The sequence below is a fragment of the Trifolium pratense genome, linkage group LG6 (genome assembly GCF_020283565.1).
Source record: "Trifolium pratense cultivar HEN17-A07 linkage group LG6, ARS_RC_1.1, whole genome shotgun sequence".
Taxonomy (NCBI): Eukaryota; Viridiplantae; Streptophyta; class Magnoliopsida; order Fabales; family Fabaceae; genus Trifolium; species Trifolium pratense.
In genome coordinates this window covers 38,827,149-38,852,200 of record NC_060064.1, presented here as the reverse complement: position 1 = coordinate 38,852,200, position 25,052 = coordinate 38,827,149, and the positions used below count along the sequence as shown (strand labels likewise).

At 36.4% G+C, this 25,052-nt stretch overlaps 2 protein-coding genes across 2 annotated transcripts; one reads left to right on the top strand and one right to left on the bottom strand.

Annotated features, from left to right (window-relative positions):
- The first annotated feature begins 7,697 nt into the window (after positions 1–7,697).
- Positions 7,698–9,908, top strand: LOC123892246. Its single transcript, XM_045942052.1, has 2 exons — positions 7,698–8,901; positions 8,989–9,908. Exons 1-2 carry the CDS (start codon positions 7,698–7,700, stop codon positions 9,906–9,908), a joined length of 2,124 nt encoding a protein of 707 aa, XP_045798008.1.
- Positions 9,909–14,714: 4,806 nt separating this feature from the next.
- Positions 14,715–23,235, bottom strand: LOC123888601 (multiple RNA-binding domain-containing protein 1). The gene is made up of 16 exons (XM_045937679.1): positions 23,074–23,235; positions 22,592–22,659; positions 22,127–22,234; positions 21,912–22,026; positions 21,028–21,779; positions 20,697–20,828; positions 20,113–20,199; positions 19,911–20,034; positions 18,226–18,549; positions 17,617–17,681; positions 17,337–17,508; positions 16,033–16,137; positions 15,839–15,940; positions 15,545–15,718; positions 15,270–15,401; positions 14,715–15,125 (listed from the first exon to the last, which is right to left on the bottom strand). Coding segments are annotated over exons 2-16 (2,559 nt in total). The 5' UTR covers positions 22,594–22,659; positions 23,074–23,235; the 3' UTR covers positions 14,715–14,960.
- Between the last annotated feature and the right edge of the window lie 1,817 nt (positions 23,236–25,052).

The following is a 25,052-nucleotide window of genomic DNA, read 5'->3' as shown; positions in this document are numbered from 1 at the left end:
ATTAGGGGTGGGGGGTGGGGGGGTTGGGAGGGATATGAATGAGTTGGAACGATAGATACTTTGTGTAATATAGTAAAATTGTAAAATAAGGTAGTTACGTTTACAAGTTGAAGATGGGATTTGGGGCAATAGATACTTCAGCTTAGTAGTTGCCAAGTCACGAGGTATAATAAATACAAACCTATTTCCATAAGTCATTTTCTTGCTTCAGCTGCGAACTTTTACATGTGTTCTATTGATTTGGAAAGAAATGAAAAAAATAAAAATATCTAGGTGTTTATTTCACAAAAATGGTTAAATCTTGGAAGTAGGGAGAAAATGTATTTTAAAGGTTTGCGTCTTTTTATCTCTGTTGTCTTGGTGGAATGAGCAGTCTCCAATTTTTTAATGATCATGGCTAACAACTTTGATTAGGGAGTTGTGGTGAACTTAATATGCGGTTGGTCTAAATGATAACGGATTTGAGTAGGCATAGCAATAAAACTCATACTCGTGGATACCCACTCAAACCATATCTGTTTTGATGGGCAAAACCCGAGTTGACTAGGTTTGGGTTTGGGTTTTCCCTGATTTCAAAATATGGGTTTGGGCGGGTACTGGGTACATTGATACCCACCCCGAACCCGCCCCGCTTATACTAAAAATTAGATTTCACCTCTTTTAAATTACAAACCCTTAAACAATATCTTAAATTACGTTCATATATTTATTTTTTATTTTAATTTGAGTATTAAACAAACCATTTACTCTTTTTTTTTCTTTATTTAAAAAAATATTGTTGAGAGAAAATAATTTTGGACATTTAACTTTTTTGTTAATAAAAAAATACTAAAATATAATCTAAATTCATGTGAAAAAAGGCGTAATGGGGATACCCGAAACCCGATGGGGATACCCGATCCCCGTTGGGTATGGGTTTGGGGTTATCATTTTTATCCCCGCTCGAATTTGGGATGGATTTGGGGAAACCCGAACTTTATGGGTTTGGGTTTGGGAGGGCAAAACCCGTCCCCGCCCCGCCCCATTGTCATGCCTAGATTTGAGTACCTTAAGCATGTGATCAAAAGTTTGATTTATGTCTCTGGCATATAGAGACAAATTGGTTGAAAGAGAAGAACTCATTTTATGTGTTCAATAAGTTTTTCGACAAAAATTAATCACTGTTAAACGGTGGTAGATACTTCATATACAAAAATATAAGTAACTTTGATGAGACTCTCACACACTAATCTTGGAACTATGATTATTTGCTTGCGGTGGTCTAAAATAAACGAGGAACCACAGTCCACACAAGTAAGAGAGATAAATGTTATTTTGTGTCGGGGAAGTTTTGAGAGATAATCTATATCAGACCAAGCAGATAGTTTTACATAGGCACAAGCTTTTAAGCACAAAATTTAGGCGCACACATATGAATTAACAAAATTAAAAGAATAATAAAATAGTCACATTAATTAATATTACTTTAATCCTTTTATCTTTAATTTTTTATTTATTTCATATGCATGTGTCTTGTTGGCGTTGTATGGTTGGCCTCATTTTGCTAAAACATGTGATCTTTTCTGATGTGGAACTACGTGTTTCCACCATCCAGAATAAGTAAGATGTTCGGTACAATGCTTCAACATTGGATACCACATCCAGTAGGCCGGGCCTGTGTATGGTGAGATCTCGCGCCTAAGTTCTAAATATGGAATCCACAATAAAGGTTCGTTTGTGATAAGGAGCGTTGTCACGCATAATTATTAATGGATCTCGTGATCAAGTGTTGCTTGTTAATCAGATCTTCAAGTTAAGGAAACAAAACATTTTAATTGAAGATTATTCCTTGAAGGAACCATTAATCATGCTGTGCTATTGAAGCCTAATTGAAGACCTAGCCTGAGCTCGTGAAGGTTATTTAAAGAAGGTTGACTCCATTGTTCAATTCACTGAAACCAGATTTGAGTCTTACAAAGCGTGAGTTTAGGTTTTAGTATTGTGTCTATTGTGTTCTAAGTCTTGTGTTGATTTCCCACTAGACTAGGAACTGTGTGTTTGTGCATTGTAATATCTCTGGAGCTTCTAAGCAAGGAGATAGTGTGTGTATACCATTCCAAAGCTTTTAAGCACGGAAGTGGTGTGAGTGTTTTATGAAGTGTGTCTTCACATATTAAATCTAGTATTGTACGATCACAGTGGCTGTGGTCAAGAGGAGGTGAGCGGAGGTTCTCATACCTAGGTGTGTCTTAGGTAGGATATAGCACGGGTGGTGATTAGGTGAGAAGTCATAAACGGGAGGTTTATTGAGGGCTTCAAACTAATACTATCATAGTGGATTCACTCCTGGATTGGTATCCCCCAGAGTAGGCTTATGCTGAACTGGGTTAACAAATTACTGTGTTAATTTACTTTCAGTTTGTTTAGTTTACTATTCCTTGTGTATGCGCGGTTGGATGTTGGATCATTGATTCACGCATTAAAAGTTATAGTGGTGAAGCGTTGAGTACAACATCTTAATACTAGTGTGCCAGAATTTCAATTGGCATCAGAGCAGGCACCCTGCTCAAAACTCAGGGTGAGCTTCAGGGACGGAAATTTCTGGTGAGATGGACAAGGAAGGAGGAACGGTTTCTAAACCACCACTGCTAACTGGGCCTGAGAACTATGACTACTGGAAAGCTAAGATGATGGTGTTTCTTAAATCCATTGATAGCAGAACATGGAAAGCTGTAGAAAATGGATGGGAACCCCCTATGGTCATTGATAAGGATGGAAAGGTAACAGGTGAAATCAAGCCTAATAAAGACTATTCCAAAGACGAGGATGACCTAGCTCTGGGAAATTCAAAAGCCTTGAATGCCATATTCAATGGGGTGGACATCAACATGTTCAGACTTGTTAAACGATGCACTGTAGCCAAACAGGCGTGGGAAATACTCAGGAAAGCACATGAAGGAACCAACAAGGTAAAGCTGTCCAAACTTCAGATGCTTCGCACAAATTTTGAAAATCTGAGTATGAAGGAAGAAGAGACTATTCATGACTTTCACATGAATATTTTAGAATTTGCAAATTCATTTGATGCCTTGGGAGAACCCATATCAGATGAAAAGCTGGTGAGCAAAATTCTCAGATCTCTACCTAAGAGGTTTGACATGAAAGTAACAGCAATAGAAGAATCTCAGGATCTGGCCAACATTCAAGTGGATGAACTAATAGGCTCACTTCAAACCTATGAGATGAGCATAAACCAAAGAAAAGAGAAGAAAAACAAAAGTTTGGCTTTTACTTCTAATACTGCAGAAGATGATGAGATAGATATGGAGAGTGATGAAAGTTTATCTGAAGCCATGGTGTTACTTGGAAGACAGTTCAACCGTATCATGAAGAGGATGGATAAAAGAAATAAATTCAATGGTTCAAACACCAAATCTGACTTCAACAATAAGTTCAATGGTCCAAGCACCAAATCTGACTTCAACAAACCTGTATCTAGTCAAAGGAGGACCAGAAGTGATGACAAAAGTACTTCATCTAGAGGAGTTCAGTGTCATGAGTGCGAAGGATTTGGTCATATCAAATCTGAATGCCCTACTTTTCTGAAGAAGAAGAAGAGTCTTGCTGTTACTTGGTCAGATGAGGATGATTCAGAAGAAGATGAAGGTGAATCTGCTAAACTTGTCAATGCATTGACAGGTGTCTATGAATCTGATGCTGAATCATGCGATGAAACATCATATGAAGAACTTCTGGCTACCTATAAGGACTTATTCATCAGGAGCAATGAATTCTGCAAAGCCTTGGAAAAACAAAAGGAGACAAATTGTCAACTTCAGGCCGAGAAGAATGAATGTCTGGATATAATTAAGACTCTCAACAAAGAGATTGAAAAGCTGAATGAAGACTTGGAGCATGCTAGAAAACAAGTTAGAGTCTTTGCATCAGGAGAAGAAAAGTTTCAAGCCATGCTGCTAAAACAAAGTGCTGGTAAGAAACCTATTGGCTTTGATTACGAGATAGTGGATCAAGAAATGGGTTACAACAAAGCTACAATCACTACCCCCATTGATAAAACTTTTCCTGTTAGTGGTGGGTTACTACCTCCTCATCCTCCCACACATCAGGGAACTGACACATGGTTAAAACCTAAGCAGCATGTCCAGACTAACTCGATGTCTCAACACCCGCCTCACCATCGATACAACAGGTCAAGATCTAGGACTAAAAGAAGGAATTGGAGGTGTCATTATTGTGGTAGGAAAGGGCACATTAGACCTTATTGCTACAAACTGTACGGCTATCCACAGAATTCACGGCCACTTGAACCCAAATCTGAGAACGTGAATGTCAAGAAAGAGTGGAAGAAGAAGGAAGATGGTGTAAGCCTGATAGCTCATACATCACTGCGGGCATCATCTAGACAAGATTGGTATTTTGACAGTGGATGCTCTAGACACATGACTGGAGTGGAAGGGTATCTAGCCAACCTAAGGTCCTATGCCACAAGCTTTGTAACATTTGGAGATGGAGCTAAGGGAGAAATAAAAGGAATTGGAAACCTAATTGATAATGGGTTACCAAACTTAGACAATGTTCTGTTAGTAAAAGGACTTACAGCAAATTTGATTAGCATCAGTCAACTATGTGACCAAGGCATGAAGGTGAACTTCACACAATCAGAATGTCTTGTTACAGATGAAGAAGGAAGACTGATAATGAAGGGAGTAAGGTCCAAAGACAATTGTTACTTGTGGGTGTCTGAAGAAGGAAATTATATGTCTACCTGCCTCATAAGCAAAAATGAGGAAGTCAAACTCTGGCATCAAAAGTTGGGTCATCTACACCTGAGAGGAATGAAAAAGGCCATAGCTGAAGAAGCAATCAGAGGATTACCCAAGCTAAAGATAGACGAAGGAACAATATGTGGAGAATGTCAGATAGGCAAACAAACCAAGGTGGCGCACCCAAGGCTTCAACATCAATCTACTACCAGAACACTTGAATTGTTACACATGGATTTGATGGGACCTATGCAGACTGAAAGTCTTGGAGGAAAAAGGTATGCTTTTGTTATGGTGGATGATTTCTCTAGATTTACATGGATAGACTTCCTTAGAGAAAAATCAGATAGTTTTGAAACATTTAGAAACTTATGTGTACAACTTCAAAGAGAAAAGGGGTCTGTCATCATAAGGGTCAGAAGTGATCATGGAAAGGAATTTGAGAATAGCAAATTCTATGATTTCTGTGCAACAGAAGGTATCCAACATGAATTCTCTGCTCCCATAACACCACAACAAAATGGTGTTGTAGAGAGAAAGAATAGAACCATTCAAGAGTCTGCTAGGGTAATGCTTCATGCCAAGGGTCTTCCATATCAGTTCTGGGCAGAGGCTATGAGTACAGCCTGCTACATACACAACCGTGTAACACTCAAAAAGGGAACATCTGCAACCTTGTATGAATTATGGAAGGGAAGAAAGCCAACTGTGAAACACTTTCACATTTTTGGGAGTAAATGCTACATTCTTGCTGACAGAGAACCAAGACGAAAACTTGATCCTAAAAGTGAAGAAGGTATATTTCTGGGATATTCCTTGAATAGCAGAGCCTACAGGGTCTATAACACAAAAACCAAAGTCATTATGGAAACGATCAATGTTGTGATTGATGATGCACCATCCACTCAACCATCGGATGTGGAAACAGATGTTGAACCATCTCCTGACAACTCTGATGAGATGACACAAAGTGAAAAGTCTGAATTAAAAGGTGATGAATCTGATCAAGACTCTGTACCTGCCCCAGCAAAAGCACCATCTATTAGGACACAGAAGAATCACCCTAAAGATCTAATCATAGGTGATCCAGACCAGGGCATTGCTACCAGAAGAAAGATTGATGCTATCTCAAACACTTGTTTTGTATCAAAATTTGAGCCTAAAAACATAAAAGAGGCTCTTACTGATGAGTTCTGGATTGAAGCAATGCAAGAGGAATTGAATCAATTCAAGAGAAATGAAGTCTGGGACCTTGTTCCAAGACCACATGGAGTAAATGTCATAGGCACTAAATGGATATACAAGAATAAGTCTGATGAGAAGGGTACAGTAACAAGGAATAAGGCAAGACTGGTAGCTCAAGGCTACACTCAGGTGGAGGGAATTGACTTTGATGAGACCTTTGCTCCCGTGGCAAGACTAGAATCCATAAGGCTGCTTCTTGGTGTAGCTTGCATCCTCAAACTCAAACTCTACCAAATGGATGTCAAGAGCGCCTTTCTAAATGGGTATCTTCATGAAGAAGTGTTTGTTGAACAGCCCAAAGGTTTCATATATCCAAATCATCCGGATCATGTCTACAAACTGAAAAAGGCTTTGTATGGCTTGAAACAAGCACCAAGGGCTTGGTATGAAAGGTTAACTGAATTCCTGATCAACCAAGGATACAAGAAAGGTGGAAATGACAAGACCTTATTTGTCAAAGAAATGAATGGAAACTTGTTGATAGCACAGATATATGTTGATGACATAGTCTTTGGAGGGATGGCGGAACCGATGGTCCAACACTTTGTGAGACAGATGCAGTCTGAATTTGAGATGAGCTTGGTAGGAGAATTAACCTATTTTCTTGGATTACAGGTGAAACAGATGGAAGACACAATATTTGTGTCTCAAAGCAAGTATGCTAAAAATATCATAAAGAAATTTGGCATGGAAAATGCTGCACACAAAAGAACACCTGCTGCCACACATCTAAAATTAACCAAGGATGAGAAAGGTGTAGATGTAGACCAAAGCCTATATAGAAGCATGATAGGGAGCCTACTGTACCTCACAGCAAGCAGGCCTGACATCACCTTTGCTGTTGGTGTATGTGCTAGGTACCAAGCTGAGCCAAAGATGAGCCATCTTACACAAGTAAAAAGAATCTTGAAGTATGTCAATGCAACTTCTGATTATGGAATAATGTATTCCCACACCAACAATGCTAGGTTGATGGGATATTGTGATGCAGATTGGGCTGGATGTGCTGATGACAGAAAAAGCACCTCTGGTGGATGTTTTTACCTAGGAGAAAATCTTATCTCATGGTTTAGCAAGAAACAAAACTGTGTTTCTCTATCCATTGCAGAGGCTGAGTACATTGCAGCTGGGAGTAGTTGCTCTCAATTATTGTGGATGAAGCAGATGCTTAAGGAATACAATGTTGAACAGGATGCTCTAACATTGTACTGTGACAATTTAAGCGCCATAAATATTTCAAAAAATCCTATACAGCACAGTAGAACAAAGCATATTGACATTCGTCATCACTTCATCAGGGATTTAGTAGAGGAAAATATTGTGAAGTTGGAGCATGTTGCAACTGAAGAACAGGTAGCTGATATTTTTACCAAAGCTTTAGATGCAAATCAGTTTGAAAGGCTTAGGGGCAAATTAGGAATTTGCCTATATGAGGAATTATAGCAGTTAAGGCATTATGTGCGCGCAACCGTGTTTTTCTCCAAATTTCGTCTATTGGCGCACGTAAATCAAGGAAAGACAAAAATAACTTTCCATAACTTCTCAATTACACGCTATCAACTCTCATATCATCATTATTCCCTTCCAAAACCTTCAACTTCCTCTGAACTCCTTGCTGCGATCTGCAAACACAAACCATCATCTCAAATCATCAAAAATTTCAAAAACTTCAACAATTTCTTTGTGAAAATGTCTCAATCTTCCGGTTCCGCTCAGATCAAAAACAAACTTGCTGATACTGTGAAAATAAGATCAAAATCTAAGAAGGAAGGATCAACTGTTGTGGTCAATGCGACACCCATATCAAGTATTCCTGCTACTAGTTCGAAAAAGAAGAAATCTGCAAAATCCACTAAGAAAGTAAGTGAATCGTCTCCCTCAATTTCTATTAAGTCTGATACTGTTAAGTCTAAGAAGAAGAAACCCCAATCTCCCGTAAAAAGGGGTTTGAGCATGTCTGATCTATACTTGAATAAGGATCCTTCTGAAACTGCGAATGTGGAATCGCATGGTGTTGCCTCCGGCAAAAAGGCGAATGTTGAATCGTCTAATAAAGTTAATGAAGAAAGTGTTAAGTCTGTGTCTGAAAAGGTGAATCAAGAAACCCCTTCTGCAATGGAAAACCCTAGTTCTGTTGAAACCCTAGGAAAAACCCAAAATATTGCTGAGAATGTTATTGTGAGCAATAATCCTAGTATTCCTGAGAATATGGCAGTTCCCACGAATGTCATAACTGATGTTACTGAAAAATCCCAAGAAAAGGCTGTTGTAACCGATGCTCCAACCGGTGTTGAGCCATCCTCTATACCAACTGATGCTGAGAAGGACGTTGAAGCATCCAAAGGAGGATCTAGCCCACATGCTAACACTGCCACTGGGTCGTTTGGCAGTGGATCTAATACTGAAGCTTCCACTGAAGAGGAAGTAAACAAAGAAAGTACCCCTGAAGATGTGGCTGATTCTGAGCCAGAGAATGAAGCTGGTGAGGACTCTGAGAAAACCACCAATGAAGAACAGGACATAGTGGATGTTGATGAAGTCCCCTCTGAAGAAGATCTGCAACCTCCACCTACTCAAAAAGGTATTGGGAGAAGACTGAGAAGCAGGACCACTACACCTGCACCTGCTGTTACCACTACCCCTGTTGTTACCAAGAAAACAAAGGACAATACTCTGAAGCCTGTCAAGTATGGTCCTAAGAAAGGATGGAGCAAGCCTATACCTCCTCCTGAAAAGAAAAAGGGTGTGCTGAAGAGGAAGAGTGCACCATCAAGTGACTCTGATTTTGAAGCTGAAAAGGATGACTCAAGCATCAAGCCTCCTGCTAAGAAGGCTATGTCTGCTAAGAAGGCCATGCCTCAATCTGTTGCTCCTGACATTGAAGACTTTCCTTGTGACAATGTTTCATTTCATCTTCCATCTTATGCTCAACGATGGGGAATCATTTGCAAAAGAAGATTGGCTCTGGAAAGGAAACTAGGCAAAGATATTCTGGAATGTGAAGAAATTGTGAGTTTGATCAATGATGTTGGATTGATCAAAACTGTGTGGGGCTTAGGCTCCTGCTATGAAAAGCTGGTTAGGGAGTTTGTTGTCAACATCCCTATAGGTTGTGACAATCCCTTGGACAAAGAATTTCAGAAAGTATATGTTCGAGGAAAAAGTGTGACTTTCTCTCCAAGTGTGATCAACAAGGTGCTGGGTAATGTTGATGATCCTCACCCTGACATAGATGTATCTGACAATGTGGTCTGCAAAACTATCACAGCTGAAAAGGTGAAAACCTGGCCCAAGAAGGAGAAGGTACCAGCTGTCAAGTTAACCCAAAAGTATGCAATTCTGAATCGTATTGCATCTGTCAACTGGGTTCCTACAACACATGCATCTGACATTGCAACAAATCTGGGTAAGCTCATTTATATGATTGGTACTGGTACTAAGTTTAATGCTGGTCTATATATTTTCAATCAAGTTGTGCAGCATGCTAAGACCTCTGTCACCAAGCAACCCATTGCATTTCCAACTTTGATCTGTGACATCATCTTGTCCCAACATCCGAATATAAGGCATGAGGATGAGTCTGCTAAGAAAAGGGCAACTCCTCTGGCCATTCATCAGAAGCTGTACAGTAAACGGCATGCTCCAGATATTGCTGGACCATCAAATGCTGCTGCTGACACTCCTATGACAAGGAAGGAGATGATTGCTATGCTGGAAGCAAACTGTAAGGAGCTAGATGAAAAGAAGTTGCAGTTTGAAAGGATGATACATGCTCTCAGGGTTGAAGAGGCTACAGCTAAAGCAGCTGATGCAGATGATGATGGTTCTAGTGGTGAAGAAGAAGCTGACTCAGATGCTGAAGGAGAAGAAAGTGATTCCTCCCCAAGTGCTTCTGTGTAATTCTGATGTTTCTTTATTTGGATTTTTGTTTTGCATGTCTGTGGGCTGAGCCCTGATTTTAGCACCTAGTGTGCATGGTTTGTAATTTTTTGTCTGCACTTTCTGTTCTGCTACTATCTGCACTGCTTTTGGATATTATTTTATGCAGTTCCCATTTTGTCTATTTTGTGGCTAAAAAGGGGGAGTAGTTATTGTATGCCATAATAGATGTTGAGCTTGATGTGCCATCAGATGCTTGATCATCTGAATACTCCTATGCATGAATTAAGGGGGAGTAAGATGAACTTGGTACTCGATTCTATTTTTGAGGGGGAGCAATATTCTTTAGCACACAATGTGCTACTACATGTTGAAGCATCATCTGTTCCTGAGAATTTATTTTTCTCAGCTTTGAGGGAATTTATTTTTCCCCAGTGTTTCTTTTATGAGAATCTTATACTCTCTATTGGCAAACTCCTGTGAGGCTCTTGTGCTTATCCTTCCGCTGTTGCATGCCTCTGAAGTTCTAAATTGATACATATTAAATATGCTATTTTTTTTTAGGGGTTATTAAAACAAGCATGTTAAATAAGCATGTTCTACTTTACTTCATGACTGTGTGCCTACGTTGAGTTGAAGAAAAGGTAGCTTGTGTATCCCTTTAGAGCGGTTGAAATAATCCTAGGATGTTTTAGCCAAAAATTGCCAAAGGGGGAGATTGTTGGCGTTGTATGGTTGGCCTCATTTTGCTAAAACATGTGATCTTTTCTGATGTGGAACTACGTGTTTCCACCATCCAGAATAAGCAAGATGTTCGGTACAATGCTTCAACATTGGATACCACATCCAGTAGGCCGGGCCTGTGTATGGTGAGATCTCGCGCCTAAGTTCTAAATATGGAATCCACAATAAAGGTTCGTTTGTGATAAGGAGCGTTGTCACGCATAATTATTAATGGATCTCGTGATCAAGTGTTGCTTGTTAATCAGATCTTCAAGTTAAGGAAACAAAACATTTTAATTGAAGATTATTCCTTGAAGGAACCATTAATCATGCTGTGCTATTGAAGCCTAATTGAAGACCTAGCCTGAGCTCGTGAAGGTTATTTAAAGAAGGTTGACTCCATTGTTCAATTCACTGAAACCAGATTTGAGTCTTACAAAGCGTGAGTTTAGGTTTTAGTATTGTGTCTATTGTGTTCTAAGTCTTGTGTTGATTTCCCACTAGACTAGGAACTGTGTGTTTGTGCATTGTAATATCTCTGGAGCTTCTAAGCAAGGAGATAGTGTGTGTATACCATTCCAAAGCTTTTAAGCACGGAAGTGGTGTGAGTGTTTTATGAAGTGTGTCTTCACATATTAAATCTAGTATTGTACGATCACAGTGGCTGTGGTCAAGAGGAGGTGAGCGGAGGTTCTCATACCTAGGTGTGTCTTAGGTAGGATATAGCACGGGTGGTGATTAGGTGAGAAGTCATAAACGGGAGGTTTATTGAGGGCTTCAAACTAATACTATCATAGTGGATTCACTCCTGGATTGGTATCCCCCAGAGTAGGCTTATGCTGAACTGGGTTAACAAATTACTGTGTTAATTTACTTTCAGTTTGTTTAGTTTACTATTCCTTGTGTATGCGCGGTTGGATGTTGGATCATTGATTCACGCATTAAAAGTTATAGTGGTGAAGCGTTGAGTACAACATCTTAATACTAGTGTGCCAGAATTTCATGTCTAACATGTAATATTTAGTATTGTGTGCAACCAAAAATTTCTCTAGACCAAGAATAACCATACAAGTGGAAGAGGTTTTACTTCTCCACCCAAAATCTTAACGTATTGAATTTATGGATCTTTTCACATGTTGTTCAATCTTCATCTTTCCAAATAATATGTGGAACTTTCCAACTCACCTCGCTACATAAAAATCTCCCATCAAGTGAGTTTCTTTCATCCACAAACACTTACACCGCCGTTAATACTCACTACATCAACGGGACGCGTTTTGAAGTTTTTTGTTATCAGGTTGGTAATCTAGCTTAAAATAAGGATTAAAATAACAAAGAGTGAATATAGGATTAGAAATAGATTTAATTTATCATTTTTTATTGGTGCACTACACAAGAGATTTAAGTAGGATAAGATAATTTTATCATATTTTGTTTCTCTATCCTGCACATCAAACGGACCCTTGATATTTTTGAAAAAGAGCTCAACGACTCATGTTGGAGGAGTTTTGAGTGTGAGGACATGCAACTCTCGAAGGATGTGACTTGTATTTCTCATTCACAAATCCATTAGCTCTTTAGCTTGAGTATTGTTTATGTGTGTACTACATATATAAAAAAGTCATTTATTTCATTATTTGTATCTGTGCAATTGAGGAAGTCTTGTATAGTCAAAGACTATTTGAGTATACTATTTGGTCACACACATACTTGAACTAAAATAGAAAGAGAAAAAAATAATTAATGTTAATTTTTAAAATAATTAAATAATAGAGTGTGTATTTTTATATGTGTGTACAGTGTACTTAAATGGTGGGACCAAATGTTTTGTGTCATCAAGACTTGAGATTTATTCACTTATTCTATAATGTTGGTGGATATGAAAGCAGAAATGCTCATCTAGCTCAATTGTTGACCATGCAATAAGCATGACTACATACAACAATTTCTACGAAAATGAATTTTATTTGATGCAGTCAAAACTTCCTCCGGTGAAGTCACAACATTTATATTGTTGTAAGAATTTTGGACGATTCATATTCTAAATTTGTATTCTATACTTGATTTAATGCTGAGATATGAACCATCTCATCCTCCATACAAAATATAGTGACCGCAAAAACTTTTGACGACACCGAATATTACCCGTATTTGTTTTTGAGATATTTGTTCCTCTCACTTTGTAATTGTATCTTCTTTTTTTTTTTTACACAGAATATAATTTTTAATACATAGAATATAATTTTTTGTCAAGAATTGACCAAAAAAAAATTGTCAAGAAAACAAAAAAAGTGCCTCTCTCCCTCACAACTCACAAGTTATGGATGATGCTAATCTAATTTATCTATCATTAAACTACACTCCTCCCACCAATGCTGGAAAATGTGAGTTGGAGGGTAGATCCCCATTTAGAATAATTTGCACGTCACCTACAAAGGATCATCACACAAGATGTATGACAAATTCATGAACAAGTAGGAACGCAACTCATACTCTTGGTAAACTACATTTTTGCAATTGCAACTCACAAGAAATTAATACAACCTACCCAAAAACTATCCCTATAAATTTGCAAGTATATATATCGAGTCTTCAAGTGTAGCTATATGAGAACTTAACTCTTGTAATATCTGATGTATTAGAGTTGAGATTCCAAAATGAAGAGAATTGTGATTTTCAACATAATGACAATGGCTCTAATATTGATGGCAATAGTGCCAAAGATTGATGGCCAAGTTATGTCTGTTACACAACCAAATCCACGCCCACTTTGTCCATCTCAGTTTGCACTGGTAAACTATGCATGTGGAAGGTTACCCTTCATGCCTGCGGCTCCTCCTGAACCTGTTGAGCCTCCACCTGCACCTCCAACACCACCAGATGATGGTGGTGACGATGACGATGACGACGACGATGATGATGATGATGACGACGACGACGATGATGACAACAACGACGATGATGATGATGATGATGATGATGGTGGTGGTGGCAACGATGATGGTGGGGATGATGAGGCACGAGGAACCCACCACCGCAACCATGGGCACGGAAATGGACACGGTCATGGACAGGGACAGGGACATGGACAGGGTCATGGACGTGGTCATGGACGTGGTCATGGACGTGGACATGGACAGGGTCATGGACGCGGTCATGGACGACACAGTCACAGGCACAAACACAAACATCATAAGCGTGGCCCGACACCAGAGGAAGAAAATTGTTGCCGATGGGCTAAAGAAGTGGACAGCCAATGCGTTTGTGAACTTCTTGTCCGTTTGCCACCATTCCTTGTTAGGCCTGTGCATAAGTACACACTCACCATTGGTGAAGACTGCGAAATCATTTACTCCTGTGGTGGTCCAATCTGATTCTCAAACTTGTGATGCAGGGTACACAAAGTTATTATTATCCCATGTGTTTGTTTGGTTTTTTAAGGGTTAAATGTTAATGTTATAGTATATGTCGGAAGAAAAAAAAAACGTATAATGTTATAGTTATATTGTTTGTGGTTCCTTAGTAAGTTAGTATTGTTATTTAGCTGGTGCTGCTGTTTACTCTCATATAGACTGCCAATATTAGATCGTAAACAATTCTGAATTTGAAGGTAAATAAAATTTTATCAATAATTGTATCATATCATTTGAGTATTGAACTTGAGTGCTCTTGATCTATTCAACTTTAATTGAACCTCATTAACTATTTGAGTCGAACCACTTTGGTTACCACTTGATTACTTATACTTATGTTTGATATGAATTGAATGTTATGTATTTAAATTATAGCTAATTTTTAAAACAATTCTACATCTGTATGCAAGAAAAACGAGATCAAGTATTGAAGAGCAATTTGAGACACTGCTGTACAAGTGTGAAGATAAATTTGTCATTATGCTTAGGTTTCATTACTCAATTTATTAGCATTTTGACAATAGCTAATGCTTTTCAATTTGCAATGAGAACTGAGAAATCAGTGTTGGTACTTGGTAGTATTCAGTATTTCTCTTCCTTCTCACATGAAAATAATAATTTGGGCCTAAGGGCCTTCCTTTGCAATTTGTATAACTAAACGAAAATATTAATTTAGTCTAAGAATATCAAATTAGTCCTTGATAGAGACTACAATGTCTCTAAAATTTACTCTAAAAAGGAAAATTTGTGATTTTCATTCCATCCAGTAAGGTGATCTCATATAATTATGACCATATCCTTTTACCGTCTCTTCTGAACTTGGTAATAAATAATGACACCGAGTAGCGACAAATTAAACAATTTACTATGACCTACAAAATTGCCATCCCTGAACTTTGGGATATATACATACAACGTTAAAATCTTGAGCGGATCACTAATCAAACCTTCCAAACTTCATATTTTCTTCATCAAACATACTGATGGCCTTCCTTTTCCTGGATAAGTTAGCATCTTGGAATCCACTATGTTCATTAAATTGAGCAGCAGTTCGAGCCCGCAGTTCCTCCAAACTCTCGCCTTCTTTCGCTCTCTCTATAACCTGAAAATAGCAAGGCCCGTTTTTTGTCAACTATTGGCAATCTAATTTGAAATTATCAACACCGCCTAAAACAAAGGGGAAGAGGGGCAGTGTAGGGGATTCCCAAAATAAAATTTCACAAACCCATAACTTAGTTTCACTTACCAGATGTCTTCCATACAAGTGAGTACTTGAGAGTGCCGTAAGTGCATTTTGTGCCTCCTGCTGAGTAACATACTCCACAAAAGCAAATCCTCTATGATTTCCGAACTTCATTGGCAACCTTAAGCTTTTAACCTGCACGGTTTTGAGCAATCAAACATGAGTGAAAGGAAAAAAAATTGAATACTTGCAGCAAACAACTAACTGTACATATTCTGGCTGAAAGAATGAATATTTACTAATAATTGGACAAATTTATCATTTTTAATGGTAATCACCTGGCCAAACGGGCTAAATAATTGTCTCAGATCCTTCTCTGTTGCCTCAAAAGCAACATTTTTCACAAGCAACTTAGTTGAACTCTTGTCTTTCTCAACTTTCTTTTGTACTTTACCATCACTCTTGGCATGACAAAGTTGTAAAATAAGAGCATGACTGTCCAAAATAGTCCCCTATACCCAAACCAAAAAAAAAAAAAACTAATTAAAAAATGCCTTTGTAAAACGACCGAAATAATAGTTAGGATTTCAAATACATGTAACATGCATATTCTGATTCAATTGTGTAAGTACCTGTAAATTGTTGCAAACACTTGTAGCGGTCTCTGTGGAGTCAAACTCAACAAATCCAAACCCCATAGAAACATTTTTCCCATTTTTCAAATGCTTCTTCACCTATTTTTGAAAGCAGTGAAACAAAAAAGATGAAAAACAACCACCAAGTCATAAAAAGTAAAATGTGTTACTTAACACTTAAATCCAGTTACCTTGACACTCAAAATTCGTCCCTCTTTCATGTGTTTGCTGAAATGCTCCTTCAAACTCTCATCAGTTGTCTTGAAATTTAGGTTCTTGACAAACAGGGACCGAGCCTGAAGCATGATAGATTAATCAAATGACAGAAGAGCAATAATCATGGATTACTTACCAATGGTTAATATACACAATTAACAATTTCAAAATAAACATTGACTGAATTGCAAAGTAATCTGTAGTAGATTAAAATAGAGTAGTGAGAAATAATTTGCCTAATGGCAGGGACAAAGAATCCATAGTCCTGGGAATAAACGTCTTCAAAGTTGATAATCAATATAGAAAATGATATTGTAATTTGGAGTTCTGTTCTAATTGACATAGATGGCAAGAAATTATTGAAGAATAACAAAGAGATGACTAGGGGCCTTCAACGGAGAAAAAAATGTTTAGGGGCTAAAACTCAAGTTACAACAATAAATATCAACAAGGAAAGAAAAATTCAGTTTTAAAATTTATCAGGGTTCAATTCCCATATTTCCAATATCTATCATTTTTTCATATTTTGCAGCTTGCATCAGATAATTTGACCACATAAAGGACTAAGAGGTGACAAAAAGTAATTTAAATACTCTGGAGGTCCTTGAACTACTTGGAGATTTTTAAATAGGCCCCTGGATTTCTTTTTTTAATTGGGTCCTTGAATAAAATAATGGGTCTTGCTAATGAGTGCCCCCAGGGCACTCTTTAAGGATTCCAATTAAAGAAATTATTTATTTAAAAAGTTAAACATTTCAATTTCCAACGCATTGACTTTACACATTTCATAAATTTTTCTTAAAAACTTACTATTTAAAGTCCTTATTTTATTTGTAATGAATGCAATCAATGCATGAAATAAAATAAAAATTATCAGGGTCCGTGAACTTTTAAGTTATAATTATATTCTTGAACTTTTAAATAACTTGCGACTGAATACCAAAATCAAGAGACTAGATAAAAAAAATTATTTAAAACTTTTGGACCCTTTTTTTTATAACTTTGGTTTAAGGATCTAACACATTTTTAGTATAGGGGCCTAGAGTTCAGGTACATCTAGAGTAATTCAACCCAAAACGTAAAATGAATATATCATGTATATCCTTGTTTTATTGTCACTGACATTGCATATAAGACTTGATCCATACATTTCTATTTTATTTTTATCCATTTACCATACATTTCTCTGTTTTTTCTATTTTCCATCACAACAAACCATACCACACAAAACTAGAGCAGAAGAATATTAAAAAAAGTACATTAATTTAGTAGGTCAAACCTCTATTCTGTCTGGATCAATATCCATATCTGATATTCTTTCCACATCTTGCTCCAATATCTGTCGCTTGACATCCTTTTCACCAATTCCACTATTCATCTCATTATCGTCAGATGTTGATTTTGGGCTAAGAACATTGGAAGGAGCCCACTCCAAGTACAAGGGAGCATCCCTATATTGAATAGAACGCAAATCAAGTCAATAACCTTCAATGAGTAAGAATATGGGACCCCTATTGTTAGCATGGGACTTCTGACCAAAAGAAACCAAAAAATCTTACTTGTAACGCTTGTAAGCTAAACCTCTAAAAGCAACTTTAGCTTCTGCTGCTTCAAGGAAAACAACCTGAAATATCATCTCCAAACAATTCAAAGCTTGAACAATAAGAATTTGCTGTTACTATTCATTGTTTAATGAACAGGTAAACAGAAAAAGCAATAAGTTATCAAATGCCTCACTGAGTCACTGCCAAAGACAAGTTTCACCAATCAATTAAACAAATATGCAACAATAATTATATTAAAAGCTCCCGTAATACAGTACATTACCATATGTAGAACCCAAAGGTCTATAATATGAATTATTATAAATTAAAAAAAAAATCAATAAGATATAATGGTGATATAATATATTTTTTATAAAGTAGAAGGTGAACAAACTTCCTTCACAAGATTGTTATTTTTTGTTTTGGATTTTAGGAGTTAGGACACAAGACTGTACAACTACATTCTGAAAGAAGAATACTATCGAAAGTTGAATTCGGACATAAATGAATGTAAAAATTATAACAGAACTAGGCTGTAAGACCATAATAAGCTATCAAATGGACCCTCCAAAAATAAAGGAAATACGTAGACACATTGTGAACAAAAGGAGAGAGGAAAAATACCAGGGCCAATGTTTTTGTTGAGGGAAGAATTATTTTTTCCAAACTACCAAATTTCCCAAACATATTTGCGAGTTCATTTTCGGTAGAACCATAGGGCAAATTTTTCACTAAAATTACATGGTTACTTCTTTTTACACCATCAACTTTACCCTTGGCAATCTCCTCCAAAGACTCCACATTCACTCCAGCTTTCTTAAATGCATTTTTTGTTTCTGAAATCACTTGAGTTTCTCCCAGGGCAATACGTACAGCAAGATCATTAGCTTCTCGATCCATAAAATCGCTCTTACTAACACCATATTTCCGAGCAACATTTTCAACAACCTATTAACATCAACACATGAATAGAATATACATTTTAGTTTTACAAAGCAAAATTGGCAAGACGGTGATGTTAATTTCACCACTAGAAAACAATATATTTGCACTCACCAAAGAAAGAAACAAATGAAAATGATGAGAGAAAAGATTATAGTGCCAAGAAAACATGAAATTATGAATGATTGGAAAATGGAAACATCGACATTTTTCCTATTTTCTTAATAAAAGTGTCGTTTCTATTCAATCTAATTCCTGGGTTCCAAATAATTTCTCACACCACACATACCCCCAAAATAAGAAATTATATTTTTATATGTATGGAAGCAAAAATTTAATAACCCTGGATTTATTTTTTTTTTGTTGAACGGCAATAACCCTGGATATTTATTATAGCAAAAGAAAAATATTTGAAAAGCAAGAGGGGATATAAACAACTAAAAGGAAAATAAGTAATCTTCCAAACCAATGTACAACAGTTGATAAATGGTGTCAAACAGAAGGAAAATAACTAAAAGGAAAATAAGTAATCTTCCAAACCAATTATAAACAGGTATTTTTTTACTTTTCGATGTTGTGACGGGGATAAAAAGTTGTCCCATGGATTGATTATTGAGTAACAAAGGTTAAGAATTGTCCTACCCATCAAGTATCATTAGGCAACCGCTCTTCAAATGAAACCATGGAAGTAGTTGTGTTATCCAGGCTTTCATTTTTTAGCAAATTAAATGACCTAAAAGTTCGTAATAAAAACAGTTGACATGTCCAATCTCTATGAATGTTAGAAATGACAACCTCAATGAAATATTCATTGGCTAAGCACCATTGTGAGACTACAAGTTGTTGGAGGAAAGCTCCAGAGAGGCAATAGTTAAAATGAGCATCACTCTTCAACAAGTGAAGTTGGAAAATAGCACAGTGCCTTAATCCCCCCCCCCCCCGTCAAATCCCACAAAACCTAACCAGAAACTGTTCTAGAGTACAAGGACAGGACAAACTCAGCTCACCAAGGACCCCCCAACCCAAAAACAATTCATGAGGAAATGGTCGCTAACAGGGCAGGAACAAGTGCTTTGCTTCTGAACTAGAGCAGCACATACATAAAGGACAGAATAAAAATGGTGAAAAGTAGAAAACAAACCACAAGTTGCGATTTTCTATACAAAATCTTTTACTATTAAAAGGAAGCTTGAATTATTCAGAACTTCAATGTACTATAGCAAACCACAAGTTGCGATTTTCTATACAAAATATACAAATAAAATAAGCATTACTCAGAACTTCAATGTACTATAGCAAAATTGACTACTCGAAGGATGAAATAATAGAATCATAGCTTTCAATTCATTAACTGTAAAGAAACATACTGTATCAGGACGCATGAACAGACTATTCCATGCTCTGGTATCTCCACTAGCTTCAGCTGCTTTCCTCTCTTCCTCTCTTCGTTGTTTGAGAGTTTTAGAACCTTGGTCTTTGGAGACATTGTTCCTACAACATGTATAGCATAAAATAACAATACATGACAATGCAATTTAACACTGTTGATGATGCAATATTATGCCTTACTCTTCATTGTTTGAATGTCTTGGTATAGCTGGCATGACATGCAATAATCTCCCTTGGAAGATTGAATTGTCTGACTCTTCTAGCGCCCTGGTAAACATTTATCATACAATTGTGTAAATTACAGTTATCTAATGACAAGTACCAGCTAAAGTTTTGAAACAGTATTACTAGAAGACATAGCAGCTATCTGAAGTCTAGTGATGTTGTAGCTACAAATACAATTCAATTGGTGGGGGATTATGCAATTCCAACCTACTTTGATTGATTGCAGAAAACATTTCATACATTTTAGAATGTTTTAGAACTTTTCAATAACTTAAACAAATATGGTAATATGGACAAAAGCTAGCTATCAAGGGAGAAGAACTTTTGAAACAGTCTTTAACAGTAATATGGACAAAAGATTGTTTATGCCTACATATGCAACCTGAAGATTTTTTTTTAAATATGACTTAATTCTTTAAAAGCACTCCCTCACAAATTCTACTGCTCAACGATGAACTAACCGAAAGAAAGATTTACAGTATAACAATACTTGGCATAAATGAAGCTGAGACAACAATTTTTATCCATCTAGTTGTTACCTGGTTGCAAATTCTGGAACTGAAAAATGAATATAAGCTATTCCTTTGGATCGTTTTGTCTCCCTATCAACAACTAAATGAACCTGTGAGACACTACCAAACTGACTGAAATGCTCTTCCAGTTCCTCCTCACTGCAACAGAGTAATAATAAATGATAAAACCGTAGAAATATAAAAAACATTTAAGGTCAATTGAAACAACATAATCATTGAAAGATATTAGTAATGTAGAAAATTAACTTGCAGAAGACATTCATTCTGTAGAAAAATAATTGGAAAAGTAGGCAAACAAATATGAAACATGCATCCATAAGATGATTTGAGAAATTACGTGGTCGTATATGGCAGATTACGGACAAACAGTCGACACGACTCAGAAACTTCTTTCTTATCTTCTGGATTTGATGATTGCTCCCCTTCCTCAGTTACATTAACCTGAGACTTATCATTGGCAACATCCTCTTGAAAAGTATCTTCTTTCCCTTCTACTTCTAACTCTTGAGCACCACTTCTTGGGGTTTTTTCAGAAGGGTAATTGCCACAATTTTCTTCACGTTTAGTAGCATGACTATGGTTATCTTTGTCATCCTCGTCATCAGATTCCGAATCATTGTTTTCATCGTTGTTTTCATCATCACTGCTTTCAGAATCAGACCATTCTGTTGTCACTTTACTCTTGAAATAATCCATATCAGAAATTAATCCACCATGCTTAAGCTCACGTGACTTGTCGGATTCAGGATTATTTGGCGGTATTCCATCTACTTGTGAGTTGCTCAAGATAGGATGGTTTGCAACCAATGTACCTTCGGTTTCCTTATTCAATGTTGCTTGGCTGTTACCATCATTGGATGCAAATGAAGTATCATTTCCCCACAACTTAGACTTAGCCCGAGGTTGCATGACCTGAAGAAAATCTTTAAGCTTTGGGTCATCAATGTCCTTAGAATTGTCTCCTTGTCCTTTAGCTCTAGCATGATTGTTCGCATCTGGGGTGATCACTTTATTGTCTTTATTGTCTTTTTTTGTTGAATGTCGACTCCATGGACGAGGAAGATTAGCATCACCTTGTTTTTGAGCCACCTGCTTGGTTTATGAGAACATGGTAAAGCTTTTTGTATGGGCTTTCAGTTTCAGTAATAAAAATATTGAATAAGATAAATAATATAATAGTGTGAAAGAAGTTAAGAAAAAATAATGGAATAAACAGCCGACCTCGCAAGTAATTCTAAGCGTGTCAAGGTAAGATCTATTAAAATATCGAATCGCTTCCTGAGCTTCCTGGTCTGTACGAAATCCGATAAAAGCAAATTGGCGAGTTTTTCCGTTTCTGATTCAACCAGCAAATTAACACAGAGCAATTAAAATTCTATATCAGTGTCCGTGAGGATTGGGATAAGGATTTTATGATTTAAGGAAAGAAACAATACTTGGTACGCTTAAGCTTGACATCAGTTATTTCTCCTTTCTGAGAAAACAATTCTCTTAGTCGATCCTCTGCAACATATTTAGGGAGATTCTTCACAATTATCCTCGACCTGGAAACAAATCCATAAACATATCATTTATCATATTTCGGTTCTGATTCAGAGTGTTTTCATTATACTAAGACAGAATATAGATGAATTTTTTGGAATTAAAGTATATTCTGTGCTTATGTGTATTTCTGCCTTATGGTTTCTGTTCTATATAGGGAATGGCCTTTGAGCCTTGGTTCCTAATTGTATTACAGTTACCCTCGTAACCAGCTGCACTTAAGTGTAAAACATTATAGCTGTATAGCAGTCGAATTCTGTAATTAAAAGTTGTAATGTACTGCCACTCTAGTCTATAAAAATCACTTATGCAACAACTTTTCAGAATTCAGAATGAAAGACTGCGACATTTGCACTTACATGGCTCCTTCTAGTATATTTGCACAGTAGCAATTGAGTATAATAGACAAAGCTGGCAATGGATGTGTCTGCGACAAATAAAAGAATCAATCAATTATTATACATACAATACAGATAAATTATATAGAATTTCCATTGATCATATAACAATGATATTCTAACTCAAGCAGTGATGTTCATAAAAACTGTTATTTGAGTTCAATTAGGTTTTTCCTACTAACTGAAAACCATGACAGGCCTATCTAGAACACATTCAACAAATCAATTCAACTGATTTATAATCATAGCACGTTGAAATGTTATCAATATAATCTATTTATAGCTAAGTGAAGCATGCTGAATCAAATATTTTTCAAACTATAGCTATAGTTAATTGCTCAAACTACTATTAAACAAATTGATTGGTACAATTATAAAACGAATTATGAATACTTGTGATTCCAGGATCAAATAATCAATAAAATTAGATGAGACGAAATTACCAAAGATGATGATATTAGAGACTCAGATGAATGACGGTGGTTCAAGAAGGCGGTGCTCCGGTTAGGATGAGATGACGTTGGTGGATGAGGCAACAGTTCGAGTGGCTAGGTTACGGTGAGCTTGGTTTATTTTGTGAATTTCTTATAAGCTGAAACGCCGTCGTTTTAACTTGTATTTTACTCGGTTTATAAAACCCGGGTTGGTCGAGTCAATGGATCGGTATGAACCGGTCTATTTCGGGTCAAATTTGTGAACCGGTGGATCAGCGACCCGACTGTCTATTTTTATTTTCCCTCGCAAACTCTCTTTTCCCTCTGATTTTTTTTTTTTGACAATTTTTCCCTGTATTATTATGTGCTAATCTCATATATCTACTTCATCTGCTATTGGTGTTGACAATTAAAATTGAAGATGAATGAAAATTATTCACGAGAAAAAATTGATGAAGAATGAGAGAAATTGAAGTTTCCACAGATGATGAAGAGAAATTTGGGGATAAGTGAAAATTAGGGTTCACTTTTCAAGTGACAATTTTTAATTTTTTTTTATATAGTCATAAAAATATTGTTTACTTTCTTTTCTAAAAAAAAATATGATTTTTAACAACAAAAAGAATGTTGGGATTTATCCACGTAACTACGATATTTTATTTTGTTATGGACCAAATATATTAAATAAACATAAAAGGTAAAAAAAAATAAAAATTATGCAATAGAAAGAAACAACAACAAAAATAGAAAGAAACAAATATTTTATTTTGTTATGGACTAAATATATTAAAGATTAAATAAACATAAAAAGGTAAAAAAAATTATGCAATAGAAAAAAACAACAAAAAATAGAAAGAAACAACAACAAAAAAAAAAACAACTAAATTAAGTTGGGGGGAAGGAAATCCCCATTAAATCAACAAGAGGGTAGATAGAAAGAAGAGTTGGGCACTGCCTCCAAGAGATCATGTCCCCCTCAAATTCTGCTCCGTGTTTAGCTAACAAGTTCGTACAACTATTGTCTCCCCTCAAGGAAATGATGGAAAGACAAGAGTCAAGGATAATCAATGAACCTCTTGATTTGATGAAATCAAATAACATGTGCGTAAAGGTGAGTTGTAGAAACTCCACCATGAATAAAATTCAAAGTCGACTGACAATGCGATTCACACTCATCAACATAACGAAAACCATTATTCCGATTTTCAAACCATCATGAGCCATGTTAGATTTTTCTTTTTTGTTACATAAAGCCATGTAAGATTTTATTAAAAGAGAAGAGGCATGATTATGCCAAGAATGTACAAGATACAATGAAGCCACCTCTCAACAATCAACACTAACAACCCCAAACTAGAACACAATACTGCATGACTGAAGCTAGTGAAACAAGACACCATACAAGGCATCACCCATGCCTTTAAATAGTGGCAATTGAGAAATCAACAATTAAGAGAAAACAAAGAGGCTGCTCTTCTTTTTTTCATAATCTATTTCATAATTCTTGCAAGAGTTTTTGCTCATATTTAAACTATAGGGTCATGGAGTACTAGTTAAGGGATAAAAGAAAGGTAAATTTTGCAGTGAAATGACATTTTTTATATTTTAAATATTTTGATTACATAATTAGTACTCCGACCGAATGTACTAATTAGTATTTTTTTTTTAACTATATCATATATTAGGAAGACATAAAGAATGGAAACAAAAACCTAAGAGCAAGTTTAGTTTCCTTTGATTTTTTTCGGTTTCTATAATTTTTCAGTTTTAAACCAAGTATGCCCCCATGATTAGAAGCTCTTCGGAACAATTTTTCAATGTAATCAAATTAAGGCCACAAACATGATAACCTTTGAGTCAACCACAACATTGAGGCATATTTTGACTATCCCAATCCACCACAGCATGATAACGGATTGCGATTTGATATTGTAAAGAAGTACTCAGTTTTTAATCTTGGCTGTCGATTATTGATCGGATGGCCCAAA